At 36.0% G+C, this 24561-nt stretch overlaps 1 protein-coding gene across 7 annotated transcripts in view; it reads right to left on the minus strand.

Moving 5' to 3' along the window:
• PACS2 (phosphofurin acidic cluster sorting protein 2) overlaps nt 1-24561 on the minus strand; it is a 298609-nt gene that overhangs the window by 190596 nt on the left and 83452 nt on the right. For all 7 annotated transcript variants that reach the window (XM_043985957.1, XM_043985954.1, XM_043985953.1 and 4 more), the window contains exon 3: nt 11482-11571. In XM_043985957.1, coding sequence (XP_043841892.1) covers nt 11482-11571 — 90 coding nt within the window. The remainder of the gene's footprint in view (nt 1-11481; nt 11572-24561) is intronic.

Here is a 24561-nt window from a genome sequence, read left to right on the forward strand (position 1 = left end):
AAAAACTATGTCAAATATCTGTGGCAAAAATAGATATGCTTATGTTAGACCAAATCTTACTGGAAATACTTCTTGTTTATCTTCAGTGCAGCTAATGATAGTTTTTGGTTTTAAACATAGTCTATCAAAAGGAAAAGCCAACTTATTCTTATAGTTAAAAACAATTTTTTTTAACATAAAAAGCTATTATATTTTACCAAAATCTTTATATACTTCTATTAATATAGTCAGGTGGACTTTATTTTCTTATTAAAATTATTTACAATGTTGAGAGTTTTCCTATTGTAAATTTACTATGGTCATAGTGTAGTCTTTTTAAATATATAATCCTGCAGCCTTCTGCTAAAATTTATTCAGCATTTTTAATTTATATTTTTTAGGGATACTGATCTATAGTTTTATTTTTCTACTTCTTTGGTTTCAGAAGCAGGAACCTCATAAGGGGAGTTTGGTAGGATACTTTCCTTTCCTATTTTTGCAAAAGCAATTAATGTAATAGTAGAAATATATATATATTTTTAAGATTTGATAGATTTTATTCACAATTTTATCTGTTTCTAGATTTTTTTCCCTATGTGGTACTTTTTCAAATTCTTTAAATGATATTAGGTACTTAAAATATGTATTACTTTTGCTGTTAATCAGAGTTTTTTATATTTTTATAAATATCCACTCACTGCATTTAGTCAGTCAGCTTTGTCATACAATTGGAATAAGTAGTTTCTAATAATTTACTTTATTTCCTCTTCATTTGTTGAACTTACATTTGTGAATTTGCTTTTCTGTGTTTTCATTCTGTTAATCTGGTTTATTTTTTATGAAAATAGCTAGTAGCATCTATGGTTTTTTGTTTTCAAAAACAGTTCTTAGTCATACTTATTAATTCAGTGGGGGTTTTGCTTTTCAGTTTTGATCATCTCCTTTGATTTTTCAATTTATGAACTGAATTAGGATTTTTTATTTGTTGTTTTTAGTTTTGTTTGTTCCACTGTTCTATTATTTTTCTCTGTAGAAGATAAAAAATCGTGGAAGATACCAATTCTCCCTTAAAAAAAATTTTTGACAGCATTCTCAAAGTCCATGCAATTGTCATTTTCATTAAAGTTATCTAGTATGTAAGTACAATGGAAAGACTATTGAATGTAATCACTGAAACCGGGTTTACATCTGACATATCACTCACAAGTTACTTCACCATTCTACATCTTGGTTTGCTTTTTTATAAAAATGGGGGTTTTATTTGATGGTTTTTCAGGTCCTCTCCAGATTGAGATCTAGTATCCTATGATTTCTATAATTTGTTCTAGAACCCATCAATTCTTTAATAACTTATCTTTCATTTTGAGGGGTTTTTGTTTTGTTTTGTTTTGGTGAGGCAATTGGGGTTAAGTGACTTGCTCAGGGTCAAACAGCTAGTAAGTGTCAAGTGTCTGAGGCTGGATTTGAACTCAGGCCCTACTGAATCCAGGGCTGGTGGTGAATCCATCATTTTGAGTTTCAAATAATTTCTTCATATTCCCTTTACCAATCATAATTTTTATTGCATTCTGGTTAGTAATTGATATATTTACTATATCTGTTTTCCTGCATCTGTTTATGAGGTTTGTAAACTCTAGCACAGGGTCAGTTTTAATAATGGTGCCATGCAAAACTAAGAAATATGTATTTACCTTTCAATCCCTATTCAGAAATCACCAGATACCTTCATATTTAACTCCTTTAAAATTCCATTTAGGTCCTTTACTTCTTTCTTATTTGTATTCTTGTTAGAATTGTCTATAGCAAAAAACCCCCAAACTGTCTAGATCTAAAAAGAGGTACATTAAGGTCTCCTACTATTATAGTTTTTCTATTTCTCCATGTAATGCTATAAAGATTTTCCTTCAAATAGAAGGATGCTATGCTTATTCAGTGTATATAATATTTAGTATTCATATTTTTGTGAGAAAATAATGGGTTTGGGGATGCCCAGAGGCCCCACAAGGGGACAATATTAAGATTGATTGGACTGACTTAGCTGATTAACTCACTTAAAGTTAATTTAATTAAAGCCACACCTACCTGAAAGCCTGGCCCTCAGAGGGTGCATTCTCTAAACTCTGACCTCAGCATGTTCTACTTATGGACCACCTTCAAGTCCAGTAAACCAATAGATTTGAATAATGCTAACCAATTAGCTTTGATTGTTTTTGTGGGGCAATGAGGGTTAAGTGACTTGCCCAGGGTCACACAGCTAGTAAGTGTCAAGTGTCTGAGGCTGCATTTGAACTCAGATCCTCCTGAATCCAGGGCTGGTGCTTTATCCACAGCACTACCTAGCTGCCCCTATAACCAATTACCTTTGAGCAGGGTGGAAGGGCCATCTCTCCTCCGGACCACACACACACACACACACACACACACACACACACACACACACACACACACACACACACACACACACTCTCAGACACACTTGTGGTGAGGGACTTGGAGAAAGAAGGAAGCCAGGCTGAGCTCTATCTCTCCTATAGGATAGACAGGCCTTAACTTTCTGAGTCAGGTGTTCTCTCTTTACTAATATTTGGTATGCTTTAATAAATGCTTAATGCCCAAAACTAATGCTAAAGTTTCTTATATGTAAGAAGCAATATATTAGAAACCCCAGCTAATTTTCCCCAACCTTGGGACAGGAATAAGGCAACCACATATAATTTAAAATGCCACATTTCTTTATTGATAGCATATTTAAGTTTAATGTATCTTTCTGTTGTCAATTTTAATCATGTTTCTTGTTACTATTGCCTTGCTTTAGAGCTCAAAGTTACCACCCTACTTTTCTTTTTCTTTTTTTTTTGGTGAGGCAATTGGGTTAAGTGACTTGCCCAGGGTCACACAGCTAGTAAGTGTTAAGTGTCAGAGGTCAGATTTGAACTCAGGTACTCCTGAATCCAGGGCTGGTGCTCTATCCACTGTGCCGCCTAGCTGCCCTGACCACCCTACTTTTTATCAATCCACCTGAAACATGCTAAATTCTGCTCTGGCCTTTTAGCCATGTGAATCTTTCTATGTTTTGAGTATGTTTTTTTTGTAAATAAAACATACTGTTGAACTCTGCCTTCTAATCTATTCTGCTACTCTCCTGAATTTTATGGGCAAATTCATCCTATTTACATTCACAGTAAATGACTATTAATTATGTATTCCTTTTCTCATTTTTCCCATCTGTATTTTCCCCTTTATATAAAAAAGGAGGTGACAAAAGAGAAGTAATGTGATTAAGACCAGTATTCAATTATTTAAATGTTCTGTTCCCACTCCTTTGCTCCAGACCTACATTATTAGTTCTTCCCATTTCTTGAGTCTGTATCCTTATCATTCACCCTGTGAAAGTTGTTTTTTCTTTGAGACTATTCCCTCCTAAACTCCTTCTTAAACTCCCTTATATTAATTTTTCCCAACATATTTCCCTATATAGTTTAATATATTTTTATAGCAAACACATGGTTTTTTGTGTATATGTTCAACTTTCTTTTCTTCATATACTCATATTACACAGCATAATTATGAGAAATAGAAATGTCCTCCTCCTTCTTCCCTATTGTATTCTTTTTTTCTCTCCATTTTCTTTCCTTTTTTAAGACCAAGAAAACAGAACAAAACCATGCTCAGACACTGTGTTTATCTTTCATAAATCTTTCTGTGGTCACTGAAAAATAGCAGAAATGGGAAGGGATAATTGTCTCTTTTCCCTCTGCTGGAATTTCATAAGAAGAGTTGCAGCAGGATCTTGCATGTTACTGACCAGTTCCTTATTTATTATGGTTAACAATTTTTTCTTTCACCTAGAAACTCTCAATTTTTATTAAGACATTTCTGAACATTTTCAACTTGGGGTTTCTTTCAAGAAATGACTGGGGGATTTTTCATATTTTGACTTTGCCCCTTCTAAGAGATCTAAGCAGTTTCCTTTTACAACTTCTTGAAATATGGCATGCATATTTTTATTTGGACAGGGTTTTTCATGGGTTCTGATTCTTAAAATTCTCTCTCCCTGTGACCGGTTTTCTATGTTTTAAACAGTATGCTATATATACTATAGTTGAAACGGTATCTCTTTTAAAGAAGCTGAAATGTCTAAACTCTTTAAGGAGTTCAAGAGGGCCATCCTCAGGAATTGGTGGGCCAGAAGATCAAGAGCATGAAAAAAATCTGTTTACTGGGAAACTGTTAATGATATCTAAAGAAATTTCCCCTACTCAATGGGAAATTCTTTTTGAGCAAGTTCTGTTACTCTGGTGAATGTAAAGGCAAAAGGACATGCAATGTATTTTTTACAATTGTAACTTTCTAAATTCTTTATTATAAACAAAGCTGTGTTTCAATCCTAAACCTGAATCAATGGATTATTCTGAGATATGGCTGAAAATATTAGGTGTTAGCAGAATTTGATTCCAATAATCATTATTATTAAATACTATTTACATATTTATATATATTAAATAATCCATGGTTAATTTGCTGTCTTAAAGTGGAAGAAAGGCCATGCTGTGAAAAAGGGTCCAAGTGACCTGAGGAAGTCAAATACCCTGTGGTTGTGGCAATTTTAACAATACAGGGAACCTTATAAATGGGAAAAGGAGGGAACCCCTTGGTACCTGGCTCACAATCTTTCCTTCCTCTCCAACTCTTGCCCTCATACCAGGGGACTTGAACATACATAATGACACTCATTCAAACACCCTAACTATTCAGTTCTTCAACCTACTCACTTCCTCGGACCTACTCCTAGACCACATAAAGATAGTCATCGTGCTCTTGATCTTGCTATCACAAATGCACCACCTTCATATTCAAGGAATCTGAAATCTCCTTATCTTGCTATAATCTACAGTCTTTCCTCCTCTCTCTCAGCCTTCCCATATCAAACTCTCTAATCCCTCAACCCCTCAACCCCTCAGTTCTCTTCCAGGCACAAACCATTCTATCCTTTTTCCCCCAACTTAACCCACTAGTGAGCCAGTTCAAATCTACAGAGTCCTTTTCTCTTGGCCTCTTATCATTTCACCTATTACACCCTGCTAAGCCTCTGCCTAGATCACTCCCACCACCTTCACTCCTGCTGAAGAAAGGTAGAGAAAATCATGCAATCATTCTGACACTAGACTAGGTCTATTACAAATTTATGTTAAACAACCTCAACTGCATCCTTACTGCTGCTAAGCAATCCTTCTACACCTCCATAATCAATTCACTATCCTATTCTCTACAGTAGCTCTTCGAAACCTTTTTATCCCTCCTTGAACCTCTCTTGCTTCTCCTTACCCCAATCCTCTCAGCTGAGAACCTTGCTTTAAATTTTACAGAAAAAGGTAGGGTCATTCACCAGAATCCTTTTCCTCATCTTATATAACAGATACATTCTACCACTATGTGCTCCTTCACCCCTATCACACATGAAAAGGCTGCCTTCCTCCTTGCCAAGGCAAAGCCTGCCCAAGAAATCTCGTTCTATCCTCTCTTCTCCAAAACAATGCCTCTTCTGTTATTCCTACTCTTACTTATCTTTTCCTATCTACTAGCTCCTTCCCTATTGCTTACAAACATTTCTATGTCTTTCTCATTCTCAATCTCCTCCCTCCCCCCAGAAAAACCCTTGCTTGATCCTTCCATTTCTACTAACAACTGTCCTATATCATTTCTGACCTCTATAGCTACATTTCTTGAGAAGGCCATCTACAATAGGTGCCTCAATTTTCTTTTCTTAATTTCCTACAATCTGGCTTCCGATTTCATCCTTCAAAATCACTCAAGATACTGATGGACTCTTCATATCTAATGGTCTTTTTTTCAATCCTCATTCTCCTCAACCTCTCTGTAACCTTTAACACTATCAATTACCCTTTTCCCCTTCATAATCTCTTCTCTTTAGGTTTTTGGGACACTGCTCTCTCCTGGTTCACCTTCTACCTACCTGAAAGTTCTTAGTCTCCTTTGTTTGACCCTTATCTAGGTCATGCCAACTAATGGTCGTGTCCCACAGGCTCTGTCCTAGGTCCTCTTCTCTTCTCCCTCTATCATTTAGGGGATCTCATTAGGTCCCATAGACTTAATTATCATCTCTATGTTGACAATTCTCAAATCCACTTATCCTGCTGTAACCTCTTTGTTGACTTCAAGTCTCCAACTATCTTTCAAACATCTTGAACTGAATGTCCAGTAAACATCTTAAACTCTATACGTCCAAAACTGAACTTATTATCTTTCACCCCCAAACCCTCCCCTCTTCTAAAATTCCCTCTTGCTGTAAAGGGTATTACCATCCTCACAGTTCCCCATGGCTCACAACACAGGTGTCTTCTTCAACTCCTCACTATTCCCTACTTCCTATAGCCAATCTGTTGCCAAGGCCTGTCTATTTCACCTTTCAAATATGTTCCCTTCTTCCTCTAATACTGTCACCACTCTGATGCAGGCACTCATAATCTCACACCTAGACACTGTGATAAGTTGTTCTGCCTGCCTCAAATCTCTTTCCATTTCAATCCATCCTCCATTCAGCTGCCAAAGGAATTTTCCTAAAATGCACTGAATGTGTCACTCCCATACTTAAAAAACTCCAATGGTTTGTTTTCACTTCCAGAATCAAATACAGAAACCTCTGGCATTCAAAGCCTAGCCCTCCCTCCACTGGTCCAGTCATCTTACAACTTTACTTCTCCTTCTTCCCCCATGTACTCTTCTATCTAGTAACACTGGCTTCCTTGCTGTTCCGCGAATAACTCTATCCCTCAACTCTGGACGTTTTTTCTGGTTGTTTCTCATGCCTGGAATGTTCTCTCTCCTCATCTCTGCCTCTTGGCTTCCCTGGCTTCAAGTCTCAACTAAAATCCCACCTCCTACAGGAAGACTTTCCAAATCTCTCTTAATTTGAGTTACTTTCCTTCATTAATTATTTCTTATTTATCCTATGTATTATTTACTTCTTGTCTCTTTCAATAAATTATAAGCTCCTTAGCAGCAAGGAGTATCTTTTGCCTTTTTTTGTATTCCCAATGCTTAGCACAATACTGGAATACAATAATACTGATTAATAATCCCATGCAATTAGCCTAAAGGAGGCTTAAAATAATTTATAGCAAGAGTAAAATATCATTAAAAACCAGGATTTTCTGTCCCTAATGTTTTTTTTAAAAGCTGGATTGCCAGTAAAAAGAAAATGAAATTGTATTGTTTTTAAGCATTCCACACTTAAAGACAAGATATGAATGAGCTTTTAATTTTTTAGGATCATGCCTTGAAGACAGATGGTTCTCCAGTAAGCATCAGCAGAGTTAAAATCTTAAAAGAAATGAATTTGGTGAAGTGAATCTACGGTGACCTCTCCTGTACCCACTCTGACCAGTCTATGTCAGGAGGAATTAGATTCTGCCTTTGGGGTGGAGCTCCACCCAATGTCATTGGGCACAGTTGTATAGAAGTGCTGGGCCTGGTGTTAGGAAAACCAGAGTTTAAATCTAGCCTTAGGTGCTACCTAGGTATATGACCTCAGGTATGTCACTTAACTTCTGTTTGCCTAAACTTCCTCTATGGTGAAATGGGGATAATAACAGCACCTTCCTCCCAGAGTAGACATGAGAATCAAATAAGATAACATTCATAAAGTAATTAGCACAGTACCTGGCACATAGTAGGTACTAAATAAATGTTTGCAACTAGGAGGTACCTTGGGTAGAGAACTGGGCCTGGAACAAGGAAGATGTGAATTCAAATCCAGCCTCAGATACTTGCTAGCAGTGTGACCATAGAAAAGTCACTTCTTTTCTGTTTACTTCAATTTCCTTATCAGTAAAATGGGGATAATAATATCATTTATCTGGCAGGGTTGCTGTGCGGATCAAATGAGATAATAATTGTAAAGCACTTAGCACAGTACCTGGCACATATTAGGATCCATATAAATGTTAGCAATGATGATAATGGTAATGATGATGCCACGGACCTTTTTTCTCACTCTCCTCTCCCCACAACACACCACCAGATAGGCCTGGACAGATGAACCCATGAACAATGACCAGGAGATTGGGACGGTACTAAAGGTTGTTTTGGGAATCATGACGATCCTTCTGGTCAAACCATTCTTCTCCCTTGCATTTATGAAGTTACTCTCTTCTTCTAGATTAATCATTTAGGTTTCTTTTAACCAGTACATTTGTTTTGTTTTATTAGGAGTTTTCCTCTGTTTATATTATCACCATCTCCCTGCTCTCTACATCTTCTTACCAGTCACTGGGCCAACTGGACCAGAAATTATGACACAAAGAATTTAACCCTATCAACCCCCAAACCCATTTCTGAGGGGGTCTCACTTCCATGATTTGTGGTTGTCTTAGTTGGCTCTAGTTTTTCTAGTTTTACTTTACTCCCTATCTTCTCACTATCACATGTGTTCCTCCCTCCTTAACTCACATACACCTTCCAGTTTTAGAACTGGGTATGTCAGTAATTTCTGTCACTCTCCTCACTACCCCAAAAACTTTCCAAACAAAATATACCTCCCTAGTCACCACACCCCTTTAATTACTATCTAGTCCTATTAAACTATAAGCTTTTTCAAGGCAAAGAAGTTGCCTTACTTTTGTATTTATATCTTGAGAACATGCTTGGTACCTAGTAAGCACTTAATAATAAGAGGTTTTTTCATTATCCATGCATTAATTCATCTTCAAGCCTACATTTTTGGATCTGGACTTTGTGCTATGGCCAGGCCCCACCCCCTCCCAAACTCTTGGCTCTGTTTGGTCATGTTCTATCTGTAACCTAGAGGTCCCTGCCACCCAAATTCTCGATGTGGTGTTTGGTGCCAGGTTTTTCCTTCTGCAATGATCCTTGGATACTATCTCCTTTCCAGGTGGCTCAAAGCATGTTCTGGCCTAGGTCCTTTTGTTTCCTTTCACAATCCTGAATTGGGAATTGGTTCCATCCCTGCTATGGCCCTTACTGGTCCCAATCAAAGACTGAAGATTTTGCTAGTATCAAGACCTTCTACAAATCATTCCCTCTCCCCTACTCCCTGGATATGGACCTGGTCATTGAGATGGCCTTTTCTCCTGCTATAGTTCTGATAGCTCAGAAGTATTCACATTATGTACTTTCCCTCTCCCATCCTGCCTTCTTGGGCAGTAACAAGGAGTTTGCCTTTTCCCCAACGTTTTTTCACTGACAAGAAAAGGAAAAGATGCCACTGACTCTAGGCTCTGATTACCAGACTGGTTTCATTCACCTCCCCATCAAAGGCCTAGACTAGATCGAGGTCTTTGGTATTTTTGGTCATTTATTATTATTATTATTTTTGGTTTTTGGTTTTTTTTTGTGGGGCTATGGGGGTTAAGTGACTTGCCCAGGGTCACACAACTAGTAAGTGTCAAATGTCTGAGGCCAGATTTGAACTCAGGTACTTCTGAATCCAGGGTCAATGCTTTATCTACTGAGCCACCTAGCTGCCCCCACCATTTATTTTTATATTCTTTTATTTCATGATCCTATCAGCTCCTAAGGGGGTTCAATTGTTATCTCTATGTAAGATGATTCTCAAATCTATTTATCTATCCCTAATTGCTTTCCTGATCTCGTTTCATGTCTTCAAGAGCTTATTAATTATCTCTAATAATTACATATCTAATTATATAATCTATCTAATAATAGATGCCTATCTAATTATATATCTAATCTCTCTAATAATTAGATAAGCATCTAATTATTAGAGATAATTAATAAGCTGTTGAAGATGTGAAACTAGAGATTAGGAGAGCAGTTAATAAGAACTGAGAATCATCTTACATATAGATAACAATTGAACCCCCTTAGGAGCTGATAGAATCATGAATTAGATAATTATTTAATTTTCTCGGGGCAGTTACGTGGCATAGTGGATAAAGCACTGGCCCTGGATTCAGGAAGACCTGAGTTCAAATCTGACCTCAGACACTTGACACTTACTAGCTATGTGGCAAGTCACTTAACCCTCACTGCCCCACAAAAAAAAAAAAAATTATCTAATTACCTCTACAGACATCTCAAACTCAACATGCCCAAGACTGAACTCATTGTATTTCCCCTGAACATTTTCCTAATTTCCTTATTACTACTGAAGGCAGTAATAATCATCCTTGATTCTTCATTCTCTTGCAGACCCTATATCGAGTCAGTCACAAAGTTAAACTGATTTCTTTGTAAGATCCCTCATGTATATGCCATCTTCTCTCCTCTGACGCTGTTACTACCCAGTAGGGTCTCATGTCTAGACTATTGCAATACTCAGCTTATTGGTCTTGTTCAGCTTCAAATTAATTTTCCTAAAGATGATGTAATTCCCTTTTTTAAAAGGAGCAGCTCCATTGGCTCCCTATTCCTTCCAAAATCAAATACCAAGTCTTCTTATTGAGCTTTTCAAGCCCTTCATAACCCTTTTACCTTTCCAGTCTTCTTACATCTTACTCCCTTACACATATATACTCGGTGATTCAGTGATACTGGCCTCCTTGTTGTTCCTTGGAAAAGACACTGATTCTCTCAACTCTCTGGGCATTTTTACCAGCTGTCCCTCATACCTAAAATATTTCCTCTCCTCACCTCTGTCTAACTTCCTTCAAGCCTCAACTAAAATCTCATATTCTGTAAGATGTTTTTTCTCCAGTTTCCCTTATTGTTAGTGTCTTTTCCCAAGGTAATTTCCATTGTATCTTCCATATATCTTGTTTTTATATAGTTGTTTGTCAATATGTTATCTTCCCATCAGATTACTTTTTTTTTTTTTTTTGCGGGGCAATTAGGGTTAAGTGACTTGCCCAGGGTCACACAGCTAGTAAGTGTCAAGTGTCTGAGGCTGGATTTGAACTCAGGTACTCCTGAATCCAGGGCCAGTGCTTTATCCACTGCGCCATCTAGCTGCCCCTCAGATTAATTCTTAAGAGGACAGCTGTTTTTACCTTTCTTTGTATCACTACTGCTTAGCACTTAAGTTGTCACTTAATAAATGCTTGTTGATTTGTCTTGGTGCCCTCTTACGACATTGCTGCAGTGTATATGAGAAAGCTAGGCTCCCTACGTTAGCATTTTAGCTAGAAATCCTACATGCGTAGTTTACCTAGATAAATAGGCAGACAGATATATAAACATATATAAATATATATACTTAACACATTAGAAATACTTATTTGAACTGTTTTCCTTCTTTATTGATTTCCCAGAAAAAGTTAGCATGAAAAATTTGCCTTATATGTATTTTTATCCTTTGTTTGCATATTTCTTATATGGTTAGTGAAAAAAGACATGGTAACTCTACTAAGTCAAAAGAAATTCTCTAATCAGTAAAAGTTAAGCTGTGAAAAAGAAACAAGTTTCTACAATAGACAATTTTAAGGCTGAAGAAAACTTTCTTAAACTGAAATCAAATACAAAAATCTAGTCACTGTACATTTACCTCTGAAATAATTTAATTACCTGTAGTGAAAATGTTAGTGCAAGATCAGTTTCCACTTGTCCACTGGGGGGCAGCACAATTTCATGAGACCTCAATATTCGTTTTGAGCCCTATAATAAAAAGGGAGAAAACCTCTCACCAGATAGAAAGGCAACAGCAGCCTCCTGAATGAGATGAATCTAGTTATGGAAAAATTTATCTGAGTTATACAGAGAAAAATCAGTTATAGGCAAATTACTTTCTAAAATTCCCTGTCATATGAGATCCACAATTAAAAAAAAAAAAAAGGCAAGTTTAGAGCAGCTAGGTGGCGCAGTGGATAAAGCACCAGCTCTGGATTCAGGAGGACCTGAGTTCAAATGCGGCCTCAGACACTCACCACTTACTAGCTGTGTGACCCTGGGCAAGTCACTTAACCCCAATTGCCTCACTTAAAAAAAAAAAAGAGATCCACAATTAATGGCTGACCAAGGTGATGTCTTCAAGATGTTGAAACAATCAATTTACTGAATGATGACATCCTAAATAACTAAATCCGGACTTTAAAATGGAGCTGTTCAAAATCTAGTGGTTTTATTGGACCCCAATTGTAGAAATTTTGTTAAACACATAATAAGAAATGATAAAACCTTTATTGTAACATATCCAATCTAGTAGATTTCATCACATAATGTTCTTACTAAGCTATCCTTCCCCTCTTTCCCCATTATAGTGCCATCAAAGGGGAAGCTGAGGAGCTGCTCAAAAAATTTTCAAGTTCTTCAACCAGGCAACGGCTTTTCCTGACTTGCTCCTCACTGCCTGAAGAGATCTGTATTAGATTCCGTAGTGGAGGATAAAAAGAATGAAAAGATACTAATCAAGTAAAAGAACATGATTATTTTTTGGTAAATTTTTATTCATTTTTAATTTGAATACAAAACATGAAAACAAAGAACATTGCCATATACACAGCAGAACACAAGAGGATTCAATATAAAATGATAAAAAGTTCCACTTCAAGAAAATCTATATAAAAAAATACAATGTTTACAGAGCTACCTAGCTTTTCTTTGCTTCCCTGTAGATTTTCTTTTGTTTTCTGCTGTGTACTTTTTACTTTATTTTCCCCCTCCCCTTCCCTCTGTCCCTTCCCCACACTAAAGAAAGCTACAATTAAAGATGGATTTATACATGTACACAGAAATCTATAAATATACACATATGTACACAAAAACACTCATACACATATGCTTAGGGTATATTATGCATATTTCCATTTGGCGTCTCTTTCTCTGAAAGTAGAAAGCATTATCCTTTATAGGTCCAAGTCTTTCCATGTTTTTCTAAATCAACCAGCTCATCATTTCCTACATTGCAGCAGTACTCCAACACAACCACATCCTATCTAAGAGATTGTTTATAAATTTTCTCCCCGTTTTCTGCATTCCTCTTATTCTTGACTACACTGATTTTGGCTATATAATAAATTGATTATCTAAATTATCCATTTTACACTTCAACAATGTTCTTGCCATATAATCTAATTAAAGTCTGATAGTGCTGAATCTCCTTGCTTTACATCTTTTTTCCCTGGTTTCTTTGAAATTCCTAAACTTTTATTCTTCCAAATGAACTGCTGTTATTTTTTTTATAACTCAGTAAGATTTTTAAAAAGTAATTTAGTTGGGATGGTATTAAATAGATTAGTTAGGTAAAATAGTCATTTTTACATTTTACCTACCCATGAACGATAAATATTATTCTAAATATTTAGATCTCACTTTATTTTTATGAAAAGTTCTTGTGTCTGTTTTGGCAGGTATACTCTCAGGTATTTTATACTGTCTAGTTATTTTAAATGGTCGAAAACAATACTGAATAATAGTGCTGACACGGAGTATAGTTTCCTTATTTTTCTCCTTTGATTAAATCTATTTTAACTTTGTCAGAGATTACTACCCCTGCTTTTTTTTTTTTGAGGGGCAATGAGGATTAAGTGACTTGCCCAGGGTCACACAGCTAGTAAGTGTCAAGTGTCTGAGGCCGCATTTGAACTCAGGTCCTCCTGAATCCAGAGCTGGTGCTTTATCCACTGTGCCACCTAGCTGCCCCCAAAAGAAGAGCCCTTTACTTTATTTTTGGATATATCTCTCATTTTTATTTTTTAATATATTGTTAAATTCAAATTTTTAAACTGTTATCTATTTGTTTTATGGGTAAATTCATCAATGTACATTCTAAGCTATAATTACTTATATATTTCCCTCCTTCCTATTTCTCCTCACTATCCTTCTCACCCTATTTACCCTACTCCTTCTCATTCCTCTACTCCTATACCTTAACTTACCTAGCCTTCTAAGAGTCCCTCCCATATCCTCTTCCCTATAGTCTTGCCCTCTTATTTCTTTCTGAATTTGGAAGATTTTTATAACTTTCTAGATATATATGTTATAAATCTGAGGTATCATCTCACATCTATCAGAGTGGAAAATATTTTTTAAAAAAGGAAAATATTGGATGTTGGAGGGGACATGGGAAAGCTGGGACACTAATCCACTCTTGGTGGAGTTTCTGAAAAGATCCAACCATTCCGGAGAGCACTTTGGAACTATGTCCAAAGGGCTATAAAACCATGCATACCCTTTGATTCAGCAATACCACTAGGTTTATGCCCAAAAGATATCCAAAAAAAGAGAAAAAGACCTATTTGTAAAAAGATACTTATAGCAGCTCTTTTTGTGGTGGCTAAGAATTGGAAATCAAAGGAATGCCCATAAATTGGGGAATAACTAAACAAGCTGTGGTATATGATGATGATAGAATATTATTGTACTATAAGAAATGACGAACAGTATGATTTCAGAAAGTCCTGGAAAGACTTGTATGAACTGATGTACAGTGAAGTGAGCAGAACCAAGAGAACATTGTGCACAGTGACAGCAACATTGTCTGATGATGAACTGTGAATGACCTATTCTCAGTAATACAACTATCCAAGACAATCCCAAAGGAATAATGAAGCATGCTATCCACCTCCAAAGAAAGAAATGATATTGACTGAACACAGACTGAAGCATGCTATTTTTCACTTTCTTTCATTTTTTGCTTTTATTCAAGTTTTCTTAATGAAAATGACTAATATGGCAATGTTTTACATAATTGCACATGTATAACCTGATTGCTTACTGCCTCAGGGAGGGAGGAGGAGAGGGAGGGAAAGGAGGGATAAAAATTGGAACTCAAAACTTTAAAAATGTTTATTATTAAAAAAAAAAAAAGATGGCTATGTTGTTCCCTCTTTAACTCATTCCCAATGAAAGTAAGGTTCTAAGACTACCTGTCCTCCCTTAACTAGCTTCTTCTGTATCAATTCTTCCTTTTATGGCTCATTTGTATGAGATCCTTTTGTCATTCTCTACATAGTTTTTTTAGAATCACCCCATTATACACAGCTCAGCCTTCCTTTCAAACTATCCAAATATAAGAGTACTGATATAAGCACACATAAACAATTTGACCTGAATGAGTTTACCTCATATTTCTCCCAGGTTTTATATGTCAAATTTTCCATAATTTCTGCTGCTTTTGTCACAAATACCTGAAAGTCTTTCAGTTCATTAAATATGCTTTTAAAAAAATTATTATTCAGGATTATACTTAACTTTTCTGGATAAATTAGCCTTGGTTGTAACCCCAGCTCTTTTACTCTATGAAATATAGTATTCCAAGACCTATAGAAGCTGCCAGGTCTTATATAATCCTTAGTGTACCTCCATGATATTAAAATTTTTTTCTTGTTGATTGTGATATTATGTTTTTACCCAGGGAGTTTTGAAACTTGGCTATTATATTCCTGTAAGTTTCCCTCCTGGGATCTCTTTTAGGTAGTGATCAGTGGATTTTTTTTTCTTATTTGTGCTTTGTCTTTTTATTCTAGAACTTCAGGGCAATTTTCATGGATAATTTCTTGTATTATTGTATCAATATTTTTTTAGGTCATAATTTTCAGGTAGTCTTTTTGTTTCTCCTTGATCTATTCTCCAGATCAATTGTTTTTTCTGATGAAACATATCGCTTCCTCTTCCTACTTTCCATTCTTTTGATTTTGTTTTATTTACTGGTATCTTAGAATGTCATTAGCTTCCCCTTGCTGAATTCTAGGAACTCAAGGAATTATTTTCTTTAAGTTTTTGACTCTCTATTTCAACTTGGTTGACACTCTTTTCACATTTTTGTTGATTTTCTTGCATTGCTCTTATTTTTTTCCTCTAATTTTTCCTTGATCTCTCATTTGATTATTAGAGTCCTTTATAAAACTTCTTCAAAAAATTCTTTTTTGGGTTTCTCACTGGAAAAAGAAGTGGCTTTTTTAAGCTCCATTATGAATATGAACCTTGAACTTCTCTATCCCCATAGTGGCTATCCATGGTTGAGTTCTTTCTCCTTTGTTTACTTATTTTTGTTTATTGTTTTTAGCTGCTTTTATATATGAAATATCTGTGTAATTACAGTTACCTCCCTGATCCTACTTCCTAATTTGTAAAATGGGAACACACACAACTGTACTACATATTTCACAGCGTTCTTATAAAGAATGTATATGCTATTATCATTTTTATTATTTGCTTAAGGTTACTTTGTGACAGAAGAAAAACCTTTCTTAAGTCAGTTTACGCACACAGTTGGTAAGTCTCAGAGCAGTTATCTAAGATATCCGATTACTATCATCTCATCTTCACCTAGAGAACATTCCAAATCTTCCTTTAGAGTCCTCACTGACTCATGATCTTCAAACAGCTTCAAATAATGCATTATATCCAGTTATGTGTGTTAAAGATGTTGGAAGATCAGCAAGAGTCAAACCATATTATGTGTGAAAGACAAAAACCTCTAAAATGTCTGCAGCAGAGTTGGGAAAAGATGAAACACAATGGAGACGGTGTAGCAATAATAAGTTGTTCAATTAGACAGGAGATGTGTAAGAGATCTATAATAATAAACCTAGTTACGTTAGGAAAGTTAATTGTGCAATGTCTCTTCCCTGAGATTAGATCTGGAAACCCAGTTAGATTGTAACTCCATTAATATTTGAGTATATAAAGAGATCATGAAAAGAGTCATGTAAATCTCTGATACAAGATGCAACTAATTTGGACAGATACTCACCTTACACTAATGAGAGAGACGCAAAACATAACCAAAGATGTAAGGAAGGTGTGGCTAAAAGCAGAGGAAAAGATTATTCAATAGATAGAAATTACACCATGATAAATGACTATAATAATCTAGTATATGATAAACCCAAAGATCCAATCTTTTGGAACAAAAACTCATTATTTGCTAACAAACGTCTGGGAAAACTGGAAAACAGTATGGCAGAAACTAGGTATAGACCAACATCTCACACCTGATACTAAAATAAGGTCAAAATGGGTACATGATTTACACATAAAGGATGCTATCATAAAGCAAATTAAGAGAGTATGGAATCGTTTATCTGTCAGATTTATGGGCAGAGGAAAAATTTAGGACCAAAGAAGATACAGAGAACAAAATATATATTTTATTATATAAAATTATAAAGATTTTGCACAAACAAAACAAATATAACCAAGATTACAAGGGAAGCAGAAAACTGGGAAAGAATTTTTGAAACAACTATCTCTGATAAAAGCCTCACTTCTCAAATATATAGATAACTGTGTCAAATTTATGAAAATACAGGTCATTCTCCAACTGATAAATGCTCAAAGGATATGAACAGGCAGTTTTCAGACAAAGAAATCAAAGCCATCTATAATCATATGAAAAATTTTTCTAGATCAGTACTGATCAGAGAAATGCAAATTAAAACAACTCTTAGTTATCATTTCATACCTATCAGAGTGGCAAATATAACAAAAGAGGAAAATTATATCTATATCTGACTTGTTTTATAATACCGGGGTTTTTTTTTGGGGGGGGGGCAATGAGGGTTAAGTGACTTGCCATGGGTCGCATAGCTAGTAAGTGTCATGTGTCTGAGGCCTGATTTGAACTCAGGTCCTCCTGAATCCAGGGCAGGTGGTTTATCCACTGTGCCAGCTAGCTGCCCCCTGGAGAAAAAATTGGCATAGTTCTTTGCAGGTTGTCTCCATTACACATGAGTTCCTTGAGAGAAAGACTCTATTTTGCCATTCTTTGTATCCCCAGCACTTAGCAGAGTGCCTGGCACATGTTAGGTAATTAATAAATATTTGATGACTGTTTTTTAATTTAATTTAATTTTAAAATTTATTTTTCTAATTACATGTAAAGATTTTTTTTGAGTTCCAAATTTTTCTCCTGCCCTCCCTTCCCTCCCCACTCCCAAGGCCAGCAAGCAATCTGATATAGGTTATATATTACAATCATGTTAAATATGTTTCCACATTAGTCATGTTGTAAGAGAAGAATCAGAACGAAAGGGAAAAAAAACCTCAAGAAAGAATAAACAAGAACAATAACAAAAAAAGCAACAATAAAAGTAAAAATAGTATGCTTCAATCTGCATTCAGACTCCATAGATCTTTTTCTGAATATAAAGAGCACTTTCCACCATAAACGTTTTGGCATTGTCTTGGCTCACTGTATTGCTGAGAAAAGTCAATTCTACCACAGTTAATCATCACATAATGTTGTTGATACTGTGTACACTGTTTTCTTGATTCTGCTCATTTCACTCAGCATCAATTTATATAAGTTTTTCCAGGTTTTTCTGAAATCCATCTGTTTATCATTTCTTATAATACAAGAGTATTCCATGACATTCATATACCACAACTTGTTTAGCCATTCCCCAATTGATGGACATCCCCTCAATTTCTAATTCTTTGCCACCCCAAAAAGAGCAGCTATAAATATTTTTGTACATGTGGGTCTTTTCCCTTTTTAATGATCTCTTTAGGATATAGATCTAATAGTGGCATTGCTGGGTTCAAAGGGTAGATACAGTTTTAAAGCTTTTTGGGCATGGGTACAAATTGCTCTCTAGAATGGATGGATCACCTCACAGCTTTATCAATAGTGCATTAGTGTTCCAATTTCCCCCAATATTTATAATTTCCCTTTTTGCCATATTAGCCAATTGGATAAGTGTGAGGTGGTACCTCAGAGTGGTTTTAATTTGCATTTCTCCAATAAACAACGATTTGAGAAAATTATTTTCATATGGCTGTAGATAGCTTTAATTTCTTCTTCTGAAAACTGCCTGTTCATATCCTTTGATCATTTCTCAATTGGGGAATGACTTGTATTTTTATATTTTTGATTCAGTTTTCTATATAGTTTTGATATGAGACCTTTATCAGAAATAGTGGCTGTAAAAATTGTTTCCCAACTTTCTGCTTTCCTGCTAATCTTGTTTGCATTGGTTTTGTTTGTACAAAACCCTTTTAAATTAATGCAGTCAAAATGATCTACTTTGCATTTCATAATGTTCTCTATCTCATCTTTGGTCATAAATTCTCCTCTCCACACACTTGACAAGTAAAGTATTCCTTCCTTTTCTAATTTTCCTATTGTAGGTATCACCCTTTATATCTAGATCTTGTATCCATTTTGACTTTACTTTGGTGTACAGAGTAAGATGTTGGTCTATACCTGGTTTCTGCCATACTATTTTCCAGTTTTCGTCAAATAGTGAGTTCTTATCCTGGAGGTTAGTCTTTGGGCTTATCAAACAAAAGATTACTATATTTATTTACTGCTGCGTTTTGTGTGCCTAACTTAGTCCACTGATCTACCTCTCTATTTCTTAACCAGTACCAAATAGTTTTGATGATTGCTGCTTTATAATATAGTTTTAGATCTGGTACAGCTAGGCCACCATCCTCTGAATTTTTTTCATTAATTTTCTTGACATTCCTGACCTTTTGTTCTTCCAGAAGAATTTTGTTATTATTTTTTAGCTCTATGAAATACTTTTTTTGGTAGTTTGATTGGTATGGCACTGAATAACTAATTAGGTAGAAATGTCATTTTAAAAAATGCCATTTTTATTATATTTGCATGGCTTACCCATGAGCAATTTATATTTTTCCATTTGTTTTGATCATATTTTATTTGTGTGAAAAGTGTTTTGTAAATGTGTTCATATAGTTCCTGGATTTACCTTGGCAGGAAGACTCCCAAGCATTTTATATTGTCTACAGTTATTTTAAATAGAATTTCTCTATCTCTTGCTGCTGAACTTTCTTGGTCATTTATAGAAATGCTGATGATTTATATGGGTTTGTTTTATATCCTGCAACTTTGCTAAAGTTGTTGTTTCAAGTAGTTTTTAAGTTGATTCTTTTGAATTCTCTAAGTATATCATCATATCATCTGTAAAAAGTGTTAGTTTTGTTTCTTTCTTGCCTATTCTAATTTCTTCAATTACTTTTTCTTCTCTTATTGCTAAGGTTAACATTTCTAGTACAATATTGAATAATAGTGGTGAAAACGGACATCCTTTTTTCACCCTTGATCTTACTGGGAATGCCTCTAACTTATCTCCATTGCATATAATGCTTGCTGATGGTTTAAGATAGATATCGTTTATCATCTTAAGGAAGACTTCATTTATTCCTATGCTCTCTAGTTTTTTTAATAGGAATGGGTACTGTATTTTGTCAAAAGCTTTCTCTGCATTTATTGAGGTAATCATATGATTTTGGTTAGTTTCGTCATTGATGTGGTCAACTATGTTGATAATTTTCCTAATATGGAACCAGCGCTACATTCCTGGTATAAATCCCACCTGGTCACTGTGTATTATCCTGGTGATAAACTGCTATAATCTCTTTGCTAATATTCTATTTAGAATTTTTGCATCAATGTTCATTAGGGAGATTGGTCTATCTTTTTCTTTCTGTTTTATTTTTCCTGGTTTAGATATGAAAACCATATTTGTCTCATAAAAGGAATTTGGTAGGAGTCCATCTCCTATTTTTCCAAATAGTTTGTAAAGTATTGGAATTAATTTTTCTTTAAATGTTTGGGAGAATTCACTTGTAAACCCATCTGGCCCTGGAGATTTTTTTTCTTAGGGAGTTCACTGATAGCATGCTCAATTTCCTTTTCCAAAATGGGGCTATTCAAGTCTTCTGTTTCCACTTCTGTTAATCTGGCAAATTTATATTTTTGTAAATAATCATCCATTTCATTTACATTGTCAAATTTATTAGTATACAGTTGGGCAAAATAGCTCCTAATTATTGCTTTGATTTCCTCTTCCTTGGTGTTGAGTTCACCTTTTTTTTTTTTTAAATGCTGGTCATTTGGTTTCCTTCTTTCTTTTTTAAAAATCAAATTAACCAAAGGTTTATCTATTTTATTGTTGCTGTTGTTTTTCATAGAACCAGCTCTTAGTTTTATTTATTAATTCTATAGTTGTCTTGCTTTCAATTTTACTAATCTCTCGTTTAAATTTCAGAATTTCTAATTTGGTGTTTAATTGGAGATTTTTAATTTGTTCTTTTTCTATCTTTTTTAGTTGCATGCCCAATTCATTGATCTCTTCTTTCTCTATTTTGTTCATGTAGGCATTTAGAAATATAACATCTCCCCTAAGAACTGCTTTGGCTACATCCCACAAGTTTGGTATGTTGTCTCATTGTCATTCTCTTGGATGAAGCTATTGATTATTTCTATGCTTTGTTGTTTGACCTCCCTCACTCTTCAGGATGAGATTATTTAGTTTCCAATTAATTTTTAGTCTATCCTTCCATGACCTTTTATTATACATAATTTTTATTGCATCAAGATCTGAAAAGATGCATTTACTATTTCTGCCTTTCTTCATTTGAATGTGAGTTTTCTATGGCCTAATACATGGTCAATTTTTGTGTATGTGCCATGTATTGCTGAGAAAATAGTATGTTCTTTTCTATCCCTATTCAGTTTTCTCCAGAAGTCTATCATATATAACTTTTCTGAAATTCTGTTCACCTCCTTAACTTCTTTCTTATTAATTTTGCAGTCAGATTTATCTAGTTCTGAGAGGGGGAGGTTGGGTCTCACACGAATATAGGTTTATTATCTATTTCATCCTGTAAATCACTTAACTTCTCTAAGAATTTGGATGCTGTACCATTTGGTGCATACATGTTTAGTATTGCTATCACTTCACCATCTATGGTACCTTTTAGCAAAATGTAGTGTCCTTCCTTATCTCTTTTAATTAGGTCAATTTTTGCTTTTGCTTTACCTGAGATAAGCATTGCTACCCCTGCTTTTTTTTTTTTAAAAACTTCAGGTGAAGTGTAATATATTCTGCTCCAGCTTGTATTGTGGAAATTTATTTTGATTTTGGGACCCTACCTTTGGGCTGAGATTAGAAAGCCTTAGGCCCTCAGGGACTCTTCACTGTAGGAGGTACTGGTGCCCCTCCCCCTCAGCTTCAGCTGAGCCAAAAAAACCCCATGGGTTGTATGAGATGCCAGGTCAGACAGCTGGGGGGGAAAAGCCCCCAGCTCCCTCCACCCTGAGAGGATCTATCCGAGAGATCCCGGGCTCATCCAGGCCAGGCTCTGCTGTAGCCTGTGCCGAGGTCCCAGGAGCACAGCCGGGGCATGGGCCCCTGGAGCCCCGGGTGTAGTATGCACGGGAAGCTCGAGTGGGCCCTCCAACCGCAGCCCTGGCTGGCAGATTAGCTTGGTGTGTATGGGGGTGCAAAAAGCCCTGAGATTTGAGTGGAGAAAAGGAAAATATATATAGACCCTGGGAAGCCAGTGGACAAGATTAAGGGGGGATGACTAGATTAAGAGAGCAGAAAGGCTGGAGCACTAAGAGACGGGGGAAGGAGAAAAAGAGCAAGAAGAGGAAGAGGCCAAAGGACAAGATTAAGGAGAACTCCGGAGACTAGAGACAGCAGGGGGGCTGATGAGATGAACGGAACAGAGAAGGACACTGGAGCACTAGGAGAACGGAAGGAGAGGTTGGTGAGAGAGAAACAGGGGTTCAGCGGTGCCAGTAAGGAGAGAAAAGTTAGAAGCAGGGGGATTTACAAAGTGAAAGGGGCATGGAGTTAGAAGGAGCTGAGCAGTTAAAGTGGAACAAACCCTAAGGCAAGAGGCATCTATGGCCCTTATTGTATTAAAAAAGTTCCAGGCCAGCAGGTGGAAAGAGAGGCCAGAACCAGTCAGGTTGTACATTTTATTTCCCTGTATTCTTAATTTTAAATAGTATCTCATAAATAAACTCTGCTTTGATTATTTAGTTAAGAGGCTTCTTAATCTTTTGCTTATCAATTTTGGGAGTGGAGCAGTGTGGTGGAACTTTATAAAAGGCCCACATTAAATTAATAGCAGTCAGATAGCCAGTTAGTCAATAGTCCCAGATTAAGTACCCCAGTCAGTTTAGTCCCCCCAAATTAGGCTAGTTAGCCAAAATATCTCTACAGTATCTCTCTGCTTCCAATGTGTTTCTTGTAAACAACATATTGTATGATTCTGGTTTTTAATACACTCTGCTATCTGCTTCCATGTTATAGTAGAGTTCATCCCAAGGAATGGTTAAGTATTTATAATTTGGTGCACAGCACTGAAATGGGGTTCAAAGGATCTGAAGTAGTAAATAATCTAAAAAGATAAAGATAAACGAACATAGGTACCCCCACTTTTATGTCCAAAAGGGATCCTAATAAGTAGATTGCAAAGTAAGTCACTATAAATAAAGGTTCTTAACCTGGGATCAGTGAATTTGTCAAAAAAGAATTTTTTGGATAACTTTATTTGATTCAATCTATAATCCCAAGTATTTTATTTTACAAACTTAAAAACATTATTCTGAGAAGGGGAGAGACTACAGGGGTCTATGCTGGTGCTAAGGCAGAACTTGGATTTTACACCCCTACTGAGAACCAGGTGGTAGGCTTGAGTAGAAGTGGCCCAGGCTGGGGAGGGGCACAGGCTCATCAGAGCTAACAACCAAAACACACAAAACTGGTTGATATGCAAGTTGGTCTGGGGTCATCTAGGACCAGGAAAAAGACTGGGCAAGGAAGAACCTGATTCTCCTTAAATCATACCACCTGGGACTTCTGAAGCTTGAGGTGACAGAGAAAGGTGAGGACCATAGAAAGTTTCTTCAGTAACAAGGAAGACCAAGGGGCAACCTCAGAGGAAGATGTCAACATCAGGGCCCCTATATCTAAAGCTTCCAAGAAAAATATTAATTGGTCTCAGGCCATAGAGGTGCTCAAAAAGGACTTTGAAGATAAAGTTAGAGAGGTAGAGGAAAAAATGGAAAGACCAATGAGGGTGATGCAGGAAAGACATGAGAAAAAAGTCAACAGCTTGAAAAGTCAAATGGAAAAGGAGGTACAAAAGCTCTCTGATGAAAATAATTGCCTAAGAATGAGGACTGAACAAATGGAAGCAAGTGACTTTATGAGAAAGACACAATAAAGCAAATCCAAATGAATAAAAAAATAGAGGGCAATGTGAAATATCTTCTGGGAAAAACTGCTGACCTGGAAAACAGGTCCAGGAGAGATCATTTGAAAATTATTGGTCTACCTGAAAACCATGATCAAGGAAAGAGTTTAGACATCATCTTCCAAGATATTCTCAGGGAAAATTGCCCTGAAATTCTAGAAGAAGAAGCTATAATAGAAATTGAAAGAATCCACTGATCACCACCAGAAAGAGATCCCAAAAGGAAAACTCCTAGGAATATTATAGCCAAATTACAGAGCTCTCAGGTCAAGGAGAAAATATTGCAAGCTGCCAAAAAGAAAGAATTCAAGTACTGTGGAACCCCAGTCAGGATAGCACAAGATCTAGCAGCTTCTACATTAAAGGACTGGAGGACATGGGATATGATATTCCAGAGGGCAAAGGAAATGGGATTGCAACCAAGAATCACCCACCCAGCAAAACTCAGCATTATCTTTCAGTGGAAAAAAATGGGACTTTAATGAAAAAGAAGACTTTCAGATATTTGTGATGAAAAGACCTGAACTGAATGGCAAATTTGACTTTCAAATATCAGACCCTAGAGAACCATAAAAAAAATTAGAGCTGGGGGACATACCTGGGGTCATATAGTGGGCGACTGTCTTGTGTCTGAGGCCAGGTTTTGGCTGGGATCCCCCTGGGTCCAGGGGTGATGCTTTC

This window comes from Dromiciops gliroides, chromosome 2 (assembly GCF_019393635.1).
Source record: "Dromiciops gliroides isolate mDroGli1 chromosome 2, mDroGli1.pri, whole genome shotgun sequence".
Taxonomy (NCBI): Eukaryota; Metazoa; Chordata; class Mammalia; order Microbiotheria; family Microbiotheriidae; genus Dromiciops; species Dromiciops gliroides.